This window comes from Nelusetta ayraudi, unplaced genomic scaffold (assembly GCF_046127955.1).
Source record: "Nelusetta ayraudi isolate G7.1 ecotype Tasmania unplaced genomic scaffold, CSIRO-AGI_Nayr_v1 ptg000011l, whole genome shotgun sequence".
NCBI lineage: Eukaryota > Metazoa > Chordata > Actinopteri > Tetraodontiformes > Monacanthidae > Nelusetta > Nelusetta ayraudi.
Genome location: NW_027466061.1, coordinates 14,285,081 through 14,306,204, shown reverse-complemented (window position 1 = coordinate 14,306,204; position 21,124 = coordinate 14,285,081). Strand labels below are relative to the sequence as shown.

Below are 21,124 nucleotides of genomic sequence, written 5' to 3'. Positions count from 1 at the left end.
ATGGCGGAAGCGACCGAAACGGAACAGACGGACTGCTCGTCGGCTGCTATTGGCGCGACCGACTCGTTCCCTGGGGAGGAATGTGAGTGCAAGATATGCTACAACCACTTCGACCTGGACCGACGTGTGCCCAAGCTGCTGGGCTGCTCACACACATTCTGCCAGGAGTGTCTCGACGCGGTGTACTCCCGAGAGGGCGGTGGATGGAGGCTCAGCTGTCCCGTGTGTCGGCATCGCACTCCGGTACCGGAACACCTGGTGCAGAACCTCCCTGACAACGCCGCAGTGGCCGCAACTGCGACGCTCAAAACGCAACAAAGCCCGCATACGCCGGACACGCCCACTCGGACCTCTCCAGCCGAATCCGCGGCGGCAGGCGGCGGTGGCGACAGCAGCAGTAGCGCTTGCCATCAGTTTGCATTTGCGACAGGCTGCGTGTGCGCCGTCTTCTCCTTCCTGTCAATGGTGGCGCTCCTCTTCGTGGGCCTGGTCTTCGTCCATAACTTCAGCAGCTCGCCAGTCGGCCCTCACTGTCTGTTTGCCGCCAGCGCCCTCGCCCTGCTGACGCTCATTCTCACCTGGTTGATGTGCGTGTTGCAATACCGGCACGAAACTGCTTAGACTCCCCCCCCCCAGCGATGGAATTGACTCACTGTAAGACACAGCGCCTGGTCAGTAAATGGACATCAAGTTACACGTAAAAGAAAAGTGGGCGCGCGCGCGCACACACACACACACACACACACACACACACACACACACACACGCACACACGCACACACACACAGCCAGCCTATTAACAGACTATTTCAGTTAAATTGATGTTTTCAATAAATTGCCTGCTCAAAATTCAATTTCTTCTTTTTGCATTTTGAAGTTCTACTTAGAACCTTCTTTAGATCCAGCAGGGCAACATGCAAATTCTTGCAATTTCTTAACTGGTCTTAAGATTTTGATCAAGAATGTAAGTAAAACTTACATATAAAGTTTATGTACAGTCAAGAGTGAACTGTGTTGAGACGTATTAAATACATTAGGCAGCTGGAATTACAGTTTTGCAGGTTTACTGTTGCTACATGTGGCCCACTGTAAATACAAATATCACTCATGTCTCTCGGTGAAAATGCAAGGGTCGCAATTTGCTGAAACTTTTATGCCTTCTTTTAGCCTGTTAAAGCAGGCACACAACCTAAACACAGTAAAGTCAAGTGACTTGTCAACTTGTGCTTGCTTGAATCCTATGTAGAATAAACAATAAGCCACAGGAACTGTCACATGATTGATCAAACTGTATGAAGACATTTTAATTGGCAGGTCAAGGCTACCAAACAATGAGGCAAATTCAAAGGTACTTCAACGGTTTGACCATGCAAGTGATTTATGCTGATCAGGTGCAATCCTCATCATTAACACTGTATACATGTTTAGTTGACCATGTTTACCTCCTTAGCAAAACATGTATGCTTATTATTTGTTGGCAATCAAGCATTCAGTTTAATGTTTTGTTCACCACAGCGTTATTCAGTTGCATTTGTCCTACCTTTAAAAAATGTTGCTTCATACGTTCAATTCAGAAAAATGTGATTTGAAAAAGAATAACTGACTTATTTTACATTGAACCGAGTGCAAAAATTATTTTTTATGTAACTGTTTTATACTTAACTCCCTTGACTGAATACACTTCCCTACAACTCATTCAAAAGGCCTCCTTCTTTTGGTCATTATTGAGTAATGCCACTGAAATACCACCGTGACAAAAGCCAAAGGGACATGGAGGAGCACCAGGCTTTTCACTCTGTGCCATTCTCAACACTGTGTCTGAGGCAGAGAGCTCCATCTCACGGGGACTGTGGGGCTTAAAGTTAAAGATTCCTTTGAAATCTGCGTCCCCTACCATCAAACTCTCCTTCTTACAGCTCAGCCTCCCTCCTCCCTGCAGCCGTCGCTCTCAGCCCAAAATAGTAAAAAGCTGTCGCCATAGAACAGGGGATGAGTTAGGAGTAGATTCTCTTTGATGACAGAGAAGGATCCTTTTGTTCCCTAATCCCCACACAACCCCTTCCCCCTGTAGTCCCTATAAGACCAACTAGACATCAATGAGCTTTATAATGAGCCAGAGGCTCAGAAGTTATTAGTTTGCTTGTTTTACTGAGAAAGATTGGAATTTGACATCGGTGGCTTGCTGTGACATATCCTTTAAAAAAAAAAGGTGCTGGCAGCTAAATTTAAGTTTCTGTTTTTTTAATGTTTATGTTTATGTTGCTCCACTTAAGAAATGTATTTTATGCAAGACACGTGACTCTGGTGTTTGTCCTCGGCAGGTCGCCTGGGAAGAGCATCAACCACAGGACAGACTGCTAAGACAGACGGGGTCACCCGCAAGCAGACAACTCCAGGACCCATTTCCTCTCCTTGAGTGTGTACAAACTGTGCTCTTGTGTCATTATCACATTGGACACACGTATTTCACACAGGAGATGAAAGTGTTCCTTTGGCTCGTGACATCTGCCTCCTTGTGTCTTGTCAAGATGACCTCAGAGTCATGGCCCGAGGAGAGCGATTATCACCATTCTGTACACACTCTGGCCCATCATGTGATCTCATGCTTTTGTGGGTGTGGCCCCGACTTTGTGTTTCATGAGAAGGGCACAGCAAAGATTTGTGTGTGTGAGTGTTTGCGCGCATGAATCTGCCAGAAGACGTCTGTACAGACATATGGCTTAACAGGCATGCAAACACCCCAAAGATCCTCCAGGACAGATTAGTGTCAAGGGTCAAAATGTCAAACACAGCTTACTAGGCCGGTTCACTTTCATCATGTCACTTTTCAGATGAAGAAGATTCTCCTTTGTCTGACCATACACACACACACACACACACACACACACACACACACACACACACACACACACACACACACACACACACACACACACAGTTCTCAATCTTCTCTCTCAAGTTAGGACAAGTGGCATTTATGAGCAAGTTCAGCAATAAAGCCCTCTTCAAGGAAGAATTGTTCACTGCCTCCCCCTGGTGTATGAAAGGTGTAATGCAAACCATTTAGTCACTGGTCTGTTATGTCCTGTGTACTACTTTCACAAATCAGTCAGTTATGAACTCTGGCTATATCTGTTTTCAAACGTAGCAGTGAATTGATGTCAGTAAATGAGCCATGTTTTTATCCAGTCTGTGCTGATTGTTACTTGTTCTCTCCTACAAGTTGAGTACTAAGGTGACAGCACATTTTTAAAGTATTTAACATTTGCGGAAATACTGTTGTAAGACATCTAATGATATGGGAGTTTTTAATACAGAGCAAAACAGCAAAATTGATCATTTACGACCTTAAGGTATGAAAAAAACTTTAAAAAAATAAAAAAAAAAAACCCGCAAATAACCGATTTTTGTAATTTATTGCTTAACATTCAGTACTTTCAGCTCAATATAGCAAAATGTCGATTTCACGTCCGAACACATTATATCCTTTTTTGTAAACTTGAAAGATATTCAAAAGTCACGAGTTCAACTGAGATCATCATGCTGACCTATATTTACGATCGAACGCGGCACCCGATTAAATTATGACAACCCGTTAAAAGAGTGGCGCCAGATGACCGCTAGTAACCCCACTGACGTCCCCAGTCCCCCAAGCACGCGCCACCTCTAGCGCTCCAATCAATGGCCGGGGAATCACACGACGTCATCCGATAGCTTCCGGGCCGACAGAACCGTCCCGGCATTTCTTAAGATTTACTTTTTTATTTTGCCTTTTGCGAATCTTTTTTGGGGCCAGGTTTGTGGTCGTAACCCATAACCAACTACTGCGAGTGAGTGAACGGCAACCGGCATGACGCCAGAGGTTTGGCTGGAGGGATAAATCCGCTCGATCCGATTCCGCAGCTTGCCAGGCGTATCTGTTGAAAAGAGGTGAGGGTTTATCTGTTAGCGCTATGTGAAACATCCTGCAGATGTTGGCCAAAGGCACGCCGCTCTCAAAGGCTGCATGCCCGCGCGCCTTTATTGCCCACGCGTCTTTGTACGATTTGTAACGCAGCCCGCCCGTGTACTCATCGCTGCGTTTCGACGATTACACCGATGAATGGCAGAGGGCTCGACAGGCAGCCGTTGCAGTGGGTCGGTCGGGAGAGCGTGTGCTAGTGATGCTAGTATTGTTTTATCGCAGTGCTAGCGTGTCACAGACTGCCCGCTAACGGCGGCTAATAGTAGCTCGTTCGCCGTTGTTAGCCTGTTATAACTTAAGTACACGAGCCCCTCATTTGAGAAAAGGGCTTTCAAAATAAATAATTTCGAGGAACACCACATGGTATTCGGACTGTGATATGTTTGTAAACGACACCCAATAATATAGTGCGCGTTATCTCAACTGTGGCGTTGTGCTTATCCAGCTACGGTAGCGGTTGCGTGCAACAAGGACACAAAGAAAAAAATACTGATAGGCTCGCATGATAACACATCAGACGGTCGTTTAGCAGTTATCTGATGGGACTACCTATAACGTGTTTTTTTTTTTTTTTTTTTAATATTATTATTTTTTTAAATAAAGCAATTGAAAACATACAATTGGGTGGAAATGTTGACACAATCAAATCTGGTGTAAACTGATTCCTGCGTTGTGGTTACAGTGGCTTCATCTCGCTACACTGGACTTCACTTACACAGCAGCAAGGACAGTAGCAAATTAGATAAAAAAAAAAAAAAAAAAAACGTTTTCTGCTCAAATTTCTGCAAAATCACATTCATAATTTTGCTTTTACAACATGGTATAATAGACCAGAGTGGTTGCGAATACATACGGGATGAAATGACGAAGGATTTTTGTTTTATTTTGACTTGTTTAGTAGATGGCTTCTTTGACCATGGGTGCACATCTCTGTACTCATCGATCATGAAAAATGCAGCACATTAGTGCAGAGTACACCATAAATCATAAAACCTGCAGGTTCCTGTATAACTATGAACGGCTATTGAATGAAAACATGCTGTAAAGTAAATCTGCCCCTGGAATTCTTCTAAACTACATTTGAAGTCACTCCTGCCAGGTCTTAGCAGCCAGGTTTACATGTGGCGCTAGCATTAAAGAGGATGTCCACAGGCTCCTCACCTTTCAGTGCATGTATGGCTGTGCTGACTCTGCTGTTCGACCAGACTAAAAGCTCAAACTTTGTTGTTTTTCCTTCTCCCTTGCAGATCTTTTCGAGATCAAAACAATCCTTCAGCACTGTTGACTCCAGTGCGTCAGTGAATCCAGTTCATCTCCAGCACTGACCTCATCTTCCATGATGAAGTTGAAGGAGGATATAAACCCGCTGCTGTTGCAGGTGGTCCGGTCTGTTGTCTGGGTCTACACTGTCATCACTTACATACCTTCGTACTTCTTCTCCGCGGCTGGCAGCAACTTGGAGCGAGCTCGTCGCATTAAGGCACGCTCAGTAAGCGGACACCCGTCCGGGCCGTACCGGGCCATCAACAGTGAAGGCAAGCTGGTGTTGATGCTGCACCATGGGGTGGACACTCTGGACAAGATGTTTGAATTTGCTGCAGCCAGATTTTCTCAACGAGACTGCCTGGGCACCAGAGAGGTGCTCAGTGAGGAGGATGAACTGCAGCCTAATGGCAAAGTCTTTAAGAAGGTGAGGAAAGCTGACTTGACCACTAACAGTACCTGTTATACATGCATGATTTATATATTTAAGCTGAAATGTGTTTTTTCCTGCTTCATTGTTACTTCAAAAAGACTTGTGATGTTTTATATGAATATAAATGTAGATTGTAGGATTTTTCAATGGAATGGCAAATTCATTTTAACTGGAGTCCTTCTAAAACATTCCAAACATTCTCACTGTTCATGTGTTGCTTTGAGTTATATTATTGGGACTTGATCCCAGATTGAGAGCCTCCTCACGAGTGTCTGCATAAATCCAGCAGATGGCACCAACTGGAAACTTAACAATTATAGCCATGTTTCCTTACCTCCTAACATTAAACAGGTCCATATTCACTTTGGTTCAACGTTGAAAGTGTAGTTATTGCAGTGCAAGTTCTCAGTTAACCTCATTTACTTCCCTTCATACCTAGGTCATTTTAGGGAATTACAACTGGCTGTCATACAAGGAAGCGCATCACGCAGCCAAGTGTTTTGGCAGTGGCCTGTCGGCTCTCGGTCAGCGGCCACAGTGCAACATCGCCATTTTCTGCGAGACCAGAGCAGAATGGATTGTGGCAGCACAAGCCTGCTTCATGTACAATTTCCCACGTAAGCAACACTTACATATATGCATTTACTGAGACAAGTTGTGGGTAAAGAACAAAGGACCTTCTCAAACTAACAACATTGCCTGACTCTGACAGTTGTGACGCTGTACGCCACCCTGGGACCCTCTGCCATCGCCCACGGCCTCAATGAAACTGAAGTCACGCACATCATCACGAGCAAAGACCTGCTGCATAACCGTCTTAAAGTAATCAGGAACTTCACCACGTCACAGATTGTGTATCACGAGCACCATTATGATGTACTAACGATTTCAACTCTATTCAAATTCTCACCAAAATCCTATCGTGACCTCTCAGCCCATATTGTGTGACGTGCCAAGGCTGCAATACGTCATCGTAGTGGACAGTAAACCCACAAGCTGGCCAGACATCCCCAGAGGCATCACAATTTACAACATAGATGGTGTGAAAGAGCTGGGATCTAAGCCAGAAAATTGTAAGTGTTTCAAATTTTGTCTTGCAAGTAAATGTTTGCTGAACACAAAGGTGCCTCTAAAACTAACTGATACTGTGCAGTGATGAACTGGGTATGACGGAGTCATTTAAGAAAACCTTTCCTCACAACTCATGTTCCCCCACAGTAGCAGTAGACAGAAAACAGCCTGAGCCCGCAGACATCGCCGTCATCATGTACACCAGTGGCTCCACAGGAATCCCCAAGGGTGTCATGATCTCCCATGGCAACATCATGGCAGGAATCACTGGCATGGCCGAGCGAATTCCTAACCTCAAGTAGGCCAAGAATGGATTCTCACTGTTGTTGTTTATCCGACACGTCTCTTCTCAACTCACCAAATAGCATCAATTTGCTCTATTTGCTCTATTTCTATGTCCCACCTCAGTCTAGTTCTGTTGTAAAGGCTCGTCTGCTATTATTTTTGTGCCGGCAGTGAAACAGACACCTACATTGGCTACCTGCCGTTGGCCCACGTCTTAGAGCTCAGTGCCGAACTGGTGTGCATCTCGCATGGCTGCCGCATTGGATACTCCTCCCCTCAGACTTTAGCTGACCAGGTCAGTATACAAGTCCATGTGAATTCAGTGCATTCAGGTTGAGTTCACTTTCTAACCGTTTTTGTTATGAGCTTAAAAAATGTTGACATGATCGTCAAAGGAGACCAGACCTTTGAAATTGTGCTTTTACCGTGGTGCCAAAATGACTGTCTGCTTGCCACATAGATATGCAGTAGCAGCTTTTGACAGCTGGCATCCTGCTTACGTTCGGGACGGCAGCCCTGGAACGGAGACAGTGGCGTTTGACTGGATGTTTGGTTTTGTATCAACAGTCAACCAAGATAAAGAAGGGCAGCAAGGGGGACACCAGCGTTCTGAAACCAACTCTGATGGCGGCAGTACCAGTAAGTCACTACCAGTAAAACTGTCAACTAAAGTCCGATGTTTAACGATCACCCAGAAGACACACAGAGACTCACAAAATGGCACAATTGTTACTGAGATTCTCCTCTGCTGATGTGCAGGAGATTATGGATCGTATCTACAAGAACGTGATGACTAAAGTCGAGGGAATGAGCAAATTCCAGCGGACACTCTTTGTGTTGGCTTATAACTACAAGATGGAGCAGATCACCAAAGGCTACAACACGCCTCTCTGTGACAGGTATTTCCAGTTCAGATGCTCTCTGGGGGCATCTGCCAACTCAGCGACGCCTGTGCTTCTTCTCACCGCCTGTTTCCCCCTTTCTTTTAGTCTGGTGTTCAAGCGAGTGCGTGCACTCTTAGGAGGAAACATGCGAGTGCTGCTCTCTGGTGGAGCCCCACTCTCAGCAGCAACGCAGCGCTTCATGAACATCTGCATGTGCTGCCCTGTAGGCCAGGGGTATGGCCTGACGGAGACCTGCGGAGCCGGCACCATCAGTGAGGGTGAGAAGGGGGAAACTGACTGGGTTTACCGAGGAATGGAGCTGGAGCTGCGCTGCTGGAGCTGTGCTGTTGGTTGATGTGCAAATGGAAGGAGGTAGAAGTAAACCAGTCTAATGCAGAACTGTGTGTTGCACTCGTTGTTACAGCATGGGACTACAGCACAGGACGTGTTGGTGCACCGCTCGTCTGCAGTGAGATGAAACTGAAAGACTGGGTAGAGGGTGAGCTCTCTCTCTCTCTCTCCCCCCCCCCTTCCTCTCACTCTCTCTCTCTCTCTCCCTCGCTCTCCCCCCCCTCTTCCTCTCTCTCTCTCTCTCTCTCTCTCTCTCTCTCTCTCTCTCTCCCCCTCTTCCTCTCTCCCTCTCTCTCTCTCTCCCCCTCTTCCTCTCTCTCTCTCTCTCTCTCTCGCTCGCTCTCTCCCTCTTCCCCTCTCTCTCTCTCTCTCCCCCTCTTCCTCTCTCTCTCTCTCTCTCTCTCTCTAAATATATGTATGCAGATATATTTTTTCCCCTTCTCAATATGTTATCTGTTTCTCTAGGAGGTTATTTTGGTACAGACAAACCAAACCCACGAGGGGAAATTGTAATTGGCGGACCCAATGTAACAATGGGCTACTATAAGAATGAGTCCAAGAACAAAGAGGATTTTCTTGTTGATGGGAATGGCCAGCGCTGGTTCTGTACTGGAGACATTGGCGAGTTCCACTCGGACGGATGCCTTAAGATCATAGGTGAGTGACATCACCACAGTGCGCTTCTGGAATGGTGTTTTTACCAGATCCTGACACCTCTGGGACGTGAAAAACGTGTACGAGGTTAATGTATTGTCAGTACCCTGAACTGAGAAAAGACCCTGATCCCGTTCAGAGTTCTGCTTAGAGGCCGCCCACTGCTCCTCAATATAGGACGGGTCAAATGCAGAGAAGGAACATCAGTGAACAACAGGGTCACTGTTTATAAGGCTTAATGAGTTACACAGTCTTTGCTGAGCAGGTTTTCAACACCCCACTGGTAATGATCAGCAAATATACACCAAGGCACTACATATAGTAACATTCAATACATTTATACATTCAACTCAATATAATAATTCCAACATATAAATGTAATGTTAGCAATGTAATAGCACAATATGCAATGATGCATAATGTTAACAATTAAACTGCATTCTATTCCTGTTCTGTTTGGTAGACCGCAAGAAGGACCTGGTGAAGTTGCAAGCGGGCGAGTACGTCTCTCTAGGAAAAGTGGAGGCGGTTCTAAAGAACTGCCCTCTCATAGATAACATCTGTGCCTATGCCAACAGGTAAACGCCGGCACACACTGCCTCCCAATGTTTAAAGGTTACAGTCACCTTGTCAAATTGCAGACTGGACTAACATGAATGTTCTGTTTTATGATTAATAGCTGAAATATGATGTGCTGTTTTGTGATTGTTGTCCCTCAGTGACCAGTCGTATGTGATCAGCTTTGTTGTGCCTAACCATAAGCAACTCATGGCGGTGGCAGAGCAGAAACGGGTCAGAGGCACTTTTGAAGAGATTTGCAACAACGCTCAGATGGAGAAAGAAGTGCTTTGCATCATAACAGAGGCTGCAACTGCAGGTAGGCTGGACAGAGAGGCCTCTCTGCTATGAATTGTGTGGGATTATGCTTAGATTTTGTGTAATGCAAATATACCAATTGTATTAATTCTGCTGTCTCCCAATCAGCAAAACTTGAGCGCTTTGAGATCCCCAAGAAAATCCGCCTGTGTGCCGAGCCCTGGACGCCAGAGACAGGTCTGGTCACTGACGCATTCAAACTGAAGCGCAAGGAGCTGAAAACACACTACCAGGACGACATTGAGAGGATGTACGGGGGGAAATAACACACATCCCATCAGGACTGGGACATTTTTACGTACATACTTGAACACAAGCAGAAGGAGTTTAGAAGCCACCACTGGATCCCGTTGGTGAGGAGTTATACCATACATAACATACACTTTAACAGACACATATTGCCTGTTTGACACCTTCTCCTTGGTTTCTTTGTGACCAGCTATGACCAAAGGGAAGGGGCTAAAGCAACCTGCTCAAAGCTTTCCTTTCTTTAGATCAAAAACCATTGAAAAAACAGACATGTGCATTGTAGCTTTTAGTTCTATGTGGCAGAGGCATTGCCCAGATGGAAGCATTAATGCTAGTCCAGCAACCAATACCCCCGCAGCTCTCTCCCTCCCCTGAATGTTCTCATTGAGCCCTCCCCAAATCCCCCCAAGAGTGTATGGTGGACCGGCACTGCAGATTCCTGGCTAGCAGTTTGGGTAGCTTAAACTGAAAGAGGGATTCCTCCTGGACTTTGCGTTATATTGGAGTTAGATTAAGTGCAGGGATGGGGTTTCTTTTCCATAAATTATGTTTCATTCATGACTGGTTTTGTTACGATTAAAAATTCATATGATGAATATTTGGGGACTCGTGTTGCAAAGCCATGAGAGATTGAGCGTTTTTTTTATTTTTATTTTTTTTTAATGCCTGTTCAGTTTTTAATTTATGGGTGAGTTGTTCTCAAGAACATTTTTTTCTATGGATTCTTATTCCCTTTATATGTTTGCCAATTTGTTTGAAACGGTTTTCATTGGGCTTTGTTTACACATTTGTCATTGTTCTTTCTTTAGTTGTCTTTACTCCAAAATGTGCACCTGGAGTGCGTTTACTTACTTGACCACAAGAGGTGATCAGGTTTTTAGGTCACTCTGTTGGATGGAAAGATGGATTTTGTAAAGGTTACTATTGGACATGACTTTGGTTTCATCGAGTCATTTACGCAGCCCCTCAATGCCTCCAAATCTGTGTCTTTTATATCGTTGTTATTGTTTATGTCTGCTTTATATTTGACATAGCCAGATCTTCTCATTATTCAACAGTCATAACCAGTGCACCATGTGGATGTCTCCAAGGGAACTTGACAGTGTGAAAACAGTTAATAGGCCTGTTACCTTTTAGCACAACTCCATTTCATCTTCTGATAGGTCAAGTTACTGTTACTTTCATTTTTTTAAACAAAAAAACTATGAATATACATTTTAAAATGAATGTGCAATATTTATACACAAATCTTAAAAGTGGTATGTAGGAAGAAGGAGTGCACAAACCTCATTGTCAAGGGTGGTTCAAGCTGGTTACTGTTCACTTTGATGCATACGAGAACACCTTTAGGTCATCTGCATATTAACAGTGAAGAGGAAGGTAGAGTGACACTGACATCAAAGTCTAAATGTAGCCTATTTGAACTTGCTGTGTGAAGCAATTAAATTTAGTCATTAAATTTTTGGTATTAAAAAAATGCATGAATAAATTAACGCCTATACCAGAGCACATATAAAAAAAGAGAAAACGTGCACTCTAGCCATATGACTAAAGAAATTGTCACATTTTGCGTATTAGTGAGTTTGTAGCATAAGCTCAATTGACCTCATGAAGGAACCTCTGTAAAATATTAGTTTTTGTGTATGACACTGTACGTGCAATGTATATGAAAAGAGGTCCAGCAAATGTTGGATTCTATCTACTGGCATTTATTGGGTAAAAAATGCATAGCATACATGAATTAAAATAGGATTTTGAAAAGCGGTGTTACTCAGAATGGCATTTGTATAAAAATGGAATAGTGTGTGGTTACTGGTCATGTGATTGTACTGCAGCTGGAATAATTGAAACCCCTCAGTTGCATAGACTGGATTAGAAGTGAAGGAAGGTACGAGCAGGTACCCACATTACTCTTTTATATCATGTCCTCTCACTAATCAACATTTTTAAGCATGTAAAATTTTGACCGTATTGAAAGGTTAGAATCTTGTTTCTCTCTTCCTGTTTGTTTCCAATTACATGTCTCCAAAATTTCTTAGTATGAAGTTGATGGCTTACTGTGCTGTTTTGCTGCTTTTTCCTCTGCCTGGCCAGAGGTGGCTAGTTGCCTTCTGACACACGTGAGCTGTCTTCAGGGGTCTTGAGAATGTAAAGCGCTCCCTTCATTTTAGTGCGAACACAATGCTGTGCCCCATCACATCCATTTGAACATTCAAAGGCAAGACTAGACAACTTTCACCACTCCTCTTGTTTTTACTTGTAAATATGTTTGCAGGGGAGGGATGTGATGATCAAAGGTTATTTAAACTGAAACTGTACAACTGTAATATCCCCTGATACTATATTTAATAACCTTTGTTACTGAGCAGTTTTTGGGATCTTTTTTGCTTTTTGTGATTATTGATCTGACAGGTCTGGCTATTGCAAGTGTCTCCTTCCTTTTATTTATTTGTTTTTTTGGCCTTGAAGACTATGTTATGAAATAAAATCTTGTGTTGTATTCCCTGTGTCTATTGTATTTTATAATGTGAGGTTATTCTTGCTGCTGCATTAAATCCAAGTTGTCAACATGTTACTGTAACACAAGGAGACTACACGCATTGGCTTGTGTTTACAATTATGAATTTGAGATACACCCTTTAAGAACTTGTGCATGACTTTTTTTTTTTAAATGCGACCCACATTATCCAATGAGAGTGCAGCTACTCTGGTCTTATTTATTGCTCCCTACTTCTGACATGTGTCCCTATCTACCTGAAGCCTAAATCAATGGAGAACAAAACCCTTCAGAGAGGAGGAGGAACGCTGGTGCGGTTGATGCTACCTGCTGCGTCCCAGGCCAGCAACAAAGTGTGAAGACGACACACGAAAGAAGACTGTTGCAGTGTGCAATTAGTTCTTACAGAGATATCAGTCAGTAGCAACGTTTAAGTCATGTACCGGCATAATTCACTGATTTACAGTTGTTTCCCCTAATCATGCAAAGCTTCCCATTTATGCCGTTCAAACGTTCAGTTCTACTTCCCACTATGCTGATTTGATCTGGGGCAAAAGAGGTCAATTGAATTATTATTATTTTATTTTTTGTTTGGCAAACAAGTTGTGTACTAACAACTTCAAAACTGCTTCTGGGTTAAATACAGAACGCAAGAAAACATTTTCCTCAATGTGCTTTTTAAAATGTTTTAGTTAACAAGCAGTTAGCTAACTGCGTACCATTAGCACAGCAGTCGAAGCCAATTCTATAGAAGTTAAATTGATTTAAAGGCTTGATTTTTGCCTTTGGTGTGTTGTGAATACTGCCTAAGCTCATTGTAAGGTAGGTGTACTTACCTCTGCATTGCCTTGCGCCAAAAGCCGTTGCCACCAAAACCACATGCAAAGGACACCAAAAACTGCCACTTCGATGATCTACTTTTGATCAAGGTGTCGACGTCTTCAAACTTCGGTCAGAATTTTGTGTCTAAAATTCTAACATCGTTAATTCTTTCATTTACTTTGAGTTAATTCTGAGATAAAGGCTTGAATTCTCTCAAGTAAAGACAGACCTTAAAGCCATTGAAAACCTTGAAGAATAATGACATTTTTCTCAGAAACTTCCCACAAAGCTTTGCTTACCAGCAGGTCGAAAAGGAATGGTGCGATTTGTAGCAGCGTTGATTGACCTGTGCAACTAAACTACAACTTGAAGAAATATTTCACCCTCTCTTATTCTCACGTTACGCATGAATATTCTTCCATATTGGCTCACAGTGGTAAATACTATTCTTCTATTCTTTGGAAACATCAAAGACAAACCTTCACACAACTATGTGTAAACAGCACATTTTAATCATACGGACTCACTCTTACTTTCACATTAGGCATGAATACTCTTGCATTGTGTCTCATGGGGGTAAATAATATTCTTATGTTCTTTGGAAACAGCAAAGTAAAACAACACTGGAATGTGCAAGTGTTTTGGCACTACCGTTGTTGTATTTTCCTTAGCACATATACAATAGACATGGGCATGTCAAACGTAAATGTGAATGTACTAAAACATTTGCTAAATATTGGGTTTAATTAAAAGGAACAAAGCTCTTAAAACCTTGTTCGCTTTTAAGGTCACAAGTTGTAGAGATGGCTGCCAGTGATGATTGTTTTGCTAAAAGCACTATTTAAAGTATATATGCACAGCAGGTGTTTCCCTTCATTCTGACAAGATGTTGATTGATCCAGTAATATTTCAAGGCCCAATCAGACAAGGCATGTTTTTCAGAATGAAGACATGATTTGACACTTGAACTCTTTTCTGTCTGTCAACTGCCTTGAATGTGTATTTTCTGCAGATGTCAGACCTTTAAAAAATGTTTCCTCTGTGCTGCAGTTCTGTTCTACTGGTTTGATTCATCTCTGGCACAAAAATCGTTCACATAGACAAAGATGGATATCAGCATCCAGCGTCTGCCAATGGTCAACAGGCTCTCTGACAAAGCTGCAAGGAACATGGAGCGGGCTTATCGTCTCAAGGCACGCACAGTTACCGGCCACCCATCAGGGCCTTTCAGAGCCATTGGCAGTGAAAATGACCTGATGACTGTGCAGCGCTCTGGAATTGACACCTTGGCAAAAATGTTTAAGAATGTTACCACCAGATATTCTCTGAGGCACTGCCTCGGCACAAGGCAGGTGCTCAGTGAGGAGGAGGAATTCCAATCAAACGGCAGAACTTTGCAGAAGGTGTGACACACTGACACTTTTTATGTTGTTTTATTTTTTGGTTTGTTTTTTTTGCCAAACACCCTATGATAGAAGTCACAATATTTGTCTACCAAGTATTATGTACTCTCTTCAGTCTTCTCTTCCATCTCTTCAGCTCCTCATAAATTGCACCCCTTTTAATTTCACCCAGTATTCTTCCTCATTGTGTTGATCTCAGTTTTCATCACAATCTGCTCATCTCCAACAGTGGCAAGACTCAAACCAAGATCAGTCAAAGTACACCAAGGTTATCAGACTTGTATCACAGTGAAAATCCTGCAGTTACAGAAGCCCTGCAGATGGCACTAGCTGAATGCATTATAAAAAGCTAAAACTTACCCGTAGACAGACTCATCTGTTATTCCTTCAATTTTCTGGCATTTGAAGAATCTTAGGTCTTCAAAATTATTCAGAATTTGACATGTTCCATTTTCTAATTGTCTGAAATGGTCTTGGATGGGTTGCAGTGAAACTTCTCAGTCCATTAGAATGTTTATAGGTGGCAGGATTCCAGAGTAAATCCAGAGTACTGTAATCACTTAAGTTTATGTGTCTAGGTTGTTTTGGGGATCTACCGTTGGATGTCATACAAGGACGTCTATCATGCAGCTCGGTGTTTTGGCAGTGGTCTGGCAGCTCTCGGCCAGAGGCCCCAATGCAACATCGCCATCTTTTGTGAAACTAAGGCAGAATGGATGGTGGCAGCACAAGCCTGCTTCATGTACAATTTCCCACGTGAGTGATACACAAAAATAACCCTCTAAGTAACTCATCAAAAATGTGAGCTCTCTTGGTGACTCGTGACATGTAATTTTAATTTGACAGTTGTGACTCTCTACGCCACCCTGGGACCCACAGCCATCGCCCATGGCCTAAACGAGACGGAAGTCACGCACGTTATTACCAGCAAGGACCTGCTTCATAGCCGTCTTAAGGTCCATAGCCGTGTACAAATATAACAGATTGTGTATCTTATTTGGCCTAGGATGTAATATTCTCGGCCCTGTTTGAATTACAACCACCACTCTCCCCTCCTACATCCATCTTGACCTTTCAGCACATACTGTGTGATGTGCCAAATATTCAGTGCGTCATCGTTTTGGACAGTAAACCCACAAGCTGGCCAGACATCCCCAGAGGCATAACCATTCACAACATGGACGCCGTAAAGGAGCTGGGATCTAAGCCAGAAAATTGTAAGTGTTTATGCAGCATGATTAAAAAGGTTTCTCATTTTGTCCTGACAATGAAAGAACGCTCATGGGCGATTAACACAAGGCCGACACACCAGAGCGTCAATGTGCTAACCAGAGTCATGTGCTCTGCATGATGCAGTTGGTCAAACTGCATCATGCAGTTATATATATATATATATATATATATATATATATATATATATATATATATATATATATATACATACATATATATATATATATATATATACATATATATATATATATATATATATATATATATTAAAATATAGCCAAAATATATGGCTTTTACAATTCTATAGGAAACATGGCTGCACTTAATACTTTTATTTAAACATGTACATATTTTATGAATACAGTTTCTATTCCTGGAAAAATATGAACATTTTTCCGAGGAAATGTTATGGCCCTATTTGCTGTTACTGTCTCTCTGAAGAACAGACATTTCCCAATAATAATTAATCATGATGAGAACTGCCATTGGTTTGTGATCCATTTCCTCCTCAACCAAAATCACTCTACCGTCCGCAGTAACATGTGACCACAGACAGCCTGGACCCTCAGACATTGCGGCCATCATGTACACCAGTGGCTCCACCGGCATCCCCAAGGGTGTCATGATCTCCCATGGCAACATCATTGCTGGAATCAGTGGCATGTCTGAGCGAATTCCTAACATCAAGTAGGCCAATATCAGATCCTGCTGTTTTGTTTTGACACCTCTGCTCTCAATTTTCATTATGTCAATAATTTCAATCACTTCAAAGTTTATCTGCTGATGTTTCTTTGTTGGCAGTGAAAAAGACACCTATATTGCCTACCTGCCGTTGGCCCACGTATTTGAGTTCAGCGCTGAGCTCTCTTGCTTGGCTCATGGCTGTCGCATTGGATACTCCTCCCTTCAGACTTTATCTGACCAGGTCAGCACACACTTGCATGGATACAGATCTTAAGACTAGCAACTAAACAGTAAATGCCTCATGTGGCTTTTCAGCCGATCTTAAACTCTTATATGCACGGTATATCTATATATTCTATATATTCTATATATTACTCACAATCTCACAATTTCAGAAAGACATTTAGAATTTATGTAAAACAAATGTTTGGGGGATGTTTGTTTATGATTGGGCCACATTTTGAAATGTGTGGCCCAATCCAAGAGATCTGGATACTAAAGTGTTGTTAGGGTGCTGATCAACCTATAGTAACAGAATCAGTCATATCCAATGGGAGAGTTCAGTTCACCCAAATTTCACCCATTTCCTTCTCATCACTTAGAGGCTCCAGAGACAGTTTTGTTTAACATACATAACCAATCTTAAGGTTTACAGATGGATAAAATTCTAACGAATGTATGCCCACAATAGCCAAAACCATCTTAAAGTACAAGAAGAAACAGGAACATGTGTGTCTATGTGCAAAGATGCAGCAACTGCAACAATAACTAATGTTGTGCAGAAAGTTGTTTTCGTACAGTCAGCACTGTATATTCTTCCAGACACTTGGGTGGCACCATCTTTATTAATTTTGTGTCAGTGTGTACTAACACAACAAAATACCATTTTTGTTTTATATTTACAGTCAGCAAAGATCAAGAAGGGCTCTAGAGGGGACATAAATGTTCTGAGACCCACTTTAATGGCTGTTGTACCAGTAAGTCAAGAACCCCTGAGTTCGTCTGGTATTTTTCATACTGCAAGAAGACCTGCAAATACCCGTTTTGACGACTATTCTGAAGAGACTGAAGAGTTGCTCTTTCCTAGGAGATCCTGGATCGTCTCTTCAAAAATGTAGTGACCAAACTGGCAGACATGAACAAAGTCCAGAGGACAATTTTTCAAATGACTTACAACTATAAATTAAGGAAGATGGCCAAGGGATACAACACACGAATCTGTGACAAGTACTGAATGTGCTCCCATTTTTCTCTTTACATTCTACTTGAGCTTAGCTCACTGTATCCTAAATTAGAACTTGTTTGTTTCAGTGTTGTGTTTTTGAAAGGAGACAGCCCTCTGCAGTGCATATGCATGATTGTCCATTCCTCTACCCCTCAGCCTCTTGTTTAGACGGGTGCGCGCACTCCTGGGAGGAAAAACGCGATTTCTACTCTGCGGCGGCGCGCCGCTCTCACTTGCCACACAGCGCTTCATGAATGTCTGCATGTGCTGTCCTGTCGGCCAGGGCTATGGTTTGGTGGAGACCTCTGGAGCTGGCGCAATCACCGACGGTAAGAGTAGACCGTCGAAATGAGATGTGATCGAGGTTGCGTACTGAAGGAGCACGTAACAACCAGTCTGATGAAGGACTTACGGGTAATACTCACTGTTTCAGTGTTTGACGTCAGCTCAGGACGGGTTGGTGCTCCACTGGCCTGCTGTGAGATCAAACTGAGGGACTGGTGTGAGGGTGAGCAGAATGACTCTAAGTCAACGTCAGACTAAGGCAAAGTAACAGTTATTATCTCTCTCACATCAACGGTCTTTCTTCTAGGTTGTTTCTTCGGTACAGACAGGCCCCACCCGAGGGGGGAAATTCTGATCGGTGGACCGAACATCACAATGGGTTACTACAAAAATGAGGCCAAAACTCAAGAGGATTATTTTGTCGACGAGAGCGGTCAGCGTTGGTTCTGCACAGGAGACATTGGAGAGTTCCAATCTGATGGATGTCTAAGGATCATTGGTAAAGAGAAACTGCAAGCCCATGCAAGTGCTTAGAAGAGGTCAAGAATGGCATTTTATTGCATTGCGACACATTTTTTGTTTGTGCAGATCGTAAAAAGGACTTGGTGAAGCTGCCATCAGGCGACTACGTCTCTCTGGGAAAAGTGGAGGCAGTTCTAAAAAACTGCCCTCTCGTAGGCAATATCTGGATCTATGCCAAGAGGTAAACACCTGTCCACACTGCCACTCACGTCGACAAAAACACAATGTTGAATTCAGATGGAGCTACCATTGTAGAATCTGTTCCTGAGAGGAAATTTTCAACTTATTTAATTCCCTTTATTTGTGTGAGGAAAAACTAAACGTGTCCTGTTCTGCAACCATCCCGCAGCGAACAGTCATATGTGATTGGTTTCATTGTGCCTTCTCGAAATGCCCTCCTGGCAATGGTGGAGCAGATGCAAGTCAGAGGCACTTTTGAGGAGGTCTGCAAAAACTTGTTAATAGAGAAAGAAGTCCTTCGTGTCATTACAGAGGCTGGACTTGCCGGTAAGGGGAAAATGTGTCTTGGCCCTCAATCATATTTTCTTTGGATAGGATAGCCCTTTCCTGATAGATATGACGACTCTCAATTTCTCACACACTATTAGCACAGATTTAGTGTAGTGAAGTCGTTCTACCACTTTGAATCCACCATTCACTCTTGTGATTTTCTTCCCACCCATCTAGCACAACTCGAACGCTTTGAGATCCCAAGGAAGATCCGTTTGTGTCCCAATGCCTGGACGCCACAGTCAGGCCTGGTCACTGACGCATGTAAGGTGAAGCGCATGGAGCTCAAAAACCACTACCAGGAAGAGATAGACAAGATGTATGGGGGCAAGAAATAACACCTGTTGTGTCGGTGCTGCAATACATGCAGACAAGGTGGAGACTACACGACTGGGGCTACCCGATGAGGAGTTATACTACATATAACACACCCTTGAACATGAAACATCTCACTCAGTCAACTAAAAATGGGATGCTAAAATTGAAACTAAATAAGGGCACAAGGTAACCCAGGACAAAAAGACTGAAGGTCCCCTAACAGATGACTAGGCAAGGCTAGGCGAGTATGGTGCCAGGAATGTCACCATGGTCCCACTCGGTTTTCGGACAATATGGGCGATTGACGTCTGGCTGGAATACGAAATACAAATGTCAGCCTAGGGGGAGGCAAATCAATGTGGGATCAACTTCCTACTCTGCCTGCACATTAGCGCCCTCTGCCAGTTCAGAGTGGTCATGGAATGGAAGTACAGATACCTGAGAGAGAAACGTAGATACTTGGGAGTATTTTGAGGTACTGAAAAGAGATTGCTATGCAGATAAATATTCCAGGTGAATAATGTAAAGGCATATATATTATTCTTTCATCAGGTGTTTAATTGTTTTTTGTTGTGTTTTTTTTCTTTTCAAAGCAAAATTTGAAACTATGTAGCTGCATTGTAAAGTCATGAGAGATTGTTCTGTTTGTATTTTAAGAGGAGAATTTTTCGTGCCAATATTTTTTAATCTTTTGATCAATAGTGGCAGTAATTAAATGAGCTTTTTAACCTTTTTTGTACAATGGCAAATGCGTGTCTAGAGTGTTTCTTTACTGACTCGACCAAAAGATCACTTTAAGAAACAAAAGAATGACCATTTCAAGCGTGTCTTTTTTTTTTTTTTTGCTTTGAAATGCAGTCTGCAAATCTGGTGTAATAAAGATGTCTAATTGTTGTGTTTTTGCTATAATGGAGGCATGTGTTTTAAACACCTGAGCGCGGTCTCTGAGGCAGAACGTGTGTCTGATACTTTCACCATCTTGATTTGAATGTAAAACCAGAGTTTCTATGGCAACTAAGGTGTGTGTCTTGTGTGTACGTGTGTTTGAGCCTGTGAGGTTTTTGAAAGACCGAGGTTGGCATCAAAGCAAGAAGGAGCGTGCAATCAGAAATGATTCCGATGATCTCCCACCTGCAGTTTCCCACTTGCAAATCTAAAAAAAACCAGCAAAGTAAACACAACATGTTATTTAGCACAGTCTGCATCTGGTAGCACTAATTCCCAGTTCAGCTAAAATGCAAATAGCATCAATCAACTCTCAAACTCAGTTTGCACTGACAGGCAAAAAGAAGCGGTAAATAGTTTACAGATATTTACAGTATAAGCATTACAGAATTTCATTGTGCCACAAAATACACACGTGAGAAGTTTTAAATGTCAAATCATGGCAGATTGATAATAAAGCATTTACAAATGAAGAGTACATGTGAACTTACACAACAGAAGTCTCATGAGTTACTTTGTGGAATATAAAAAAACACAAAGATTTGAATAAAGTAATATGCAAGCATCAATATTCTAACAAAAAAACAGTTTCATTTTTAATGAATGCTAACTGAACCTGCTATTCTACATTCATCACTGTCATGCAGTTT

The 21,124-nt window shown here is 42.7% G+C and overlaps 3 protein-coding genes across 6 annotated transcripts; all 3 read left to right on the top strand.

Annotated features, from left to right (window-relative positions):
• Window positions 1-2,421, top strand: LOC142884295 (RING finger protein 228-like). Its single transcript, XM_076019807.1, has 2 exons — window positions 1-671; window positions 2,322-2,421. Exon 1 carries the CDS (start codon window positions 1-3, stop codon window positions 619-621), a length of 621 nt encoding a protein of 206 aa, XP_075875922.1. The 3' UTR covers window positions 622-671; window positions 2,322-2,421.
• A 1,289-nt stretch (window positions 2,422-3,710) lies between these two features.
• acsl3b (acyl-CoA synthetase long chain family member 3b) lies at window positions 3,711-12,530 on the top strand. 3 transcript variants are annotated; one of them, XM_076021289.1, is made up of 15 exons: window positions 3,711-3,930; window positions 5,212-5,654; window positions 6,100-6,277; window positions 6,373-6,482; window positions 6,595-6,733; window positions 6,882-7,029; window positions 7,188-7,311; window positions 7,584-7,655; window positions 7,776-7,915; window positions 8,006-8,178; window positions 8,325-8,399; window positions 8,717-8,908; window positions 9,369-9,483; window positions 9,625-9,782; window positions 9,890-12,530. In XM_076021289.1, the coding sequence occupies exons 2-15, from the start codon at window positions 5,301-5,303 to the stop codon at window positions 10,045-10,047; spliced, it is 2,136 nt and encodes a 711-aa protein (XP_075877404.1). In that variant the 5' UTR covers window positions 3,711-3,930; window positions 5,212-5,300; the 3' UTR covers window positions 10,048-12,530. The 3 variants fall into 3 exon arrangements, with proteins under 3 accessions (XP_075877404.1, XP_075877405.1, XP_075877403.1); XM_076021288.1 differs by having other exon boundaries at window positions 3,712-3,930; window positions 6,879-7,029; XM_076021290.1 differs by lacking the exons at window positions 9,369-9,483; window positions 9,625-9,782; window positions 9,890-12,530 and adding an exon at window positions 9,045-9,128 and having other exon boundaries at window positions 6,879-7,029.
• A 938-nt stretch (window positions 12,531-13,468) lies between these two features.
• LOC142885132 (fatty acid CoA ligase Acsl3-like) lies at window positions 13,469-20,384 on the top strand. Of its 2 annotated transcripts, none has more exons than XM_076021287.1 (15): window positions 13,469-13,785; window positions 14,400-14,752; window positions 15,331-15,508; window positions 15,599-15,708; window positions 15,861-15,969; window positions 16,522-16,672; window positions 16,787-16,910; window positions 17,575-17,646; window positions 17,757-17,896; window positions 18,051-18,223; window positions 18,328-18,402; window positions 18,487-18,678; window positions 18,768-18,882; window positions 19,051-19,208; window positions 19,389-20,384. In XM_076021287.1, exons 2-15 carry the CDS (start codon window positions 14,456-14,458, stop codon window positions 19,547-19,549), a joined length of 2,055 nt encoding a protein of 684 aa, XP_075877402.1. In that variant the 5' UTR covers window positions 13,469-13,785; window positions 14,400-14,455; the 3' UTR covers window positions 19,550-20,384. The 2 variants fall into 2 exon arrangements, with proteins under 2 accessions (XP_075877402.1, XP_075877400.1); XM_076021285.1 differs by having other exon boundaries at window positions 13,471-13,785; window positions 15,831-15,969.
• The last annotated feature ends 740 nt before the right edge of the window (window positions 20,385-21,124 follow it).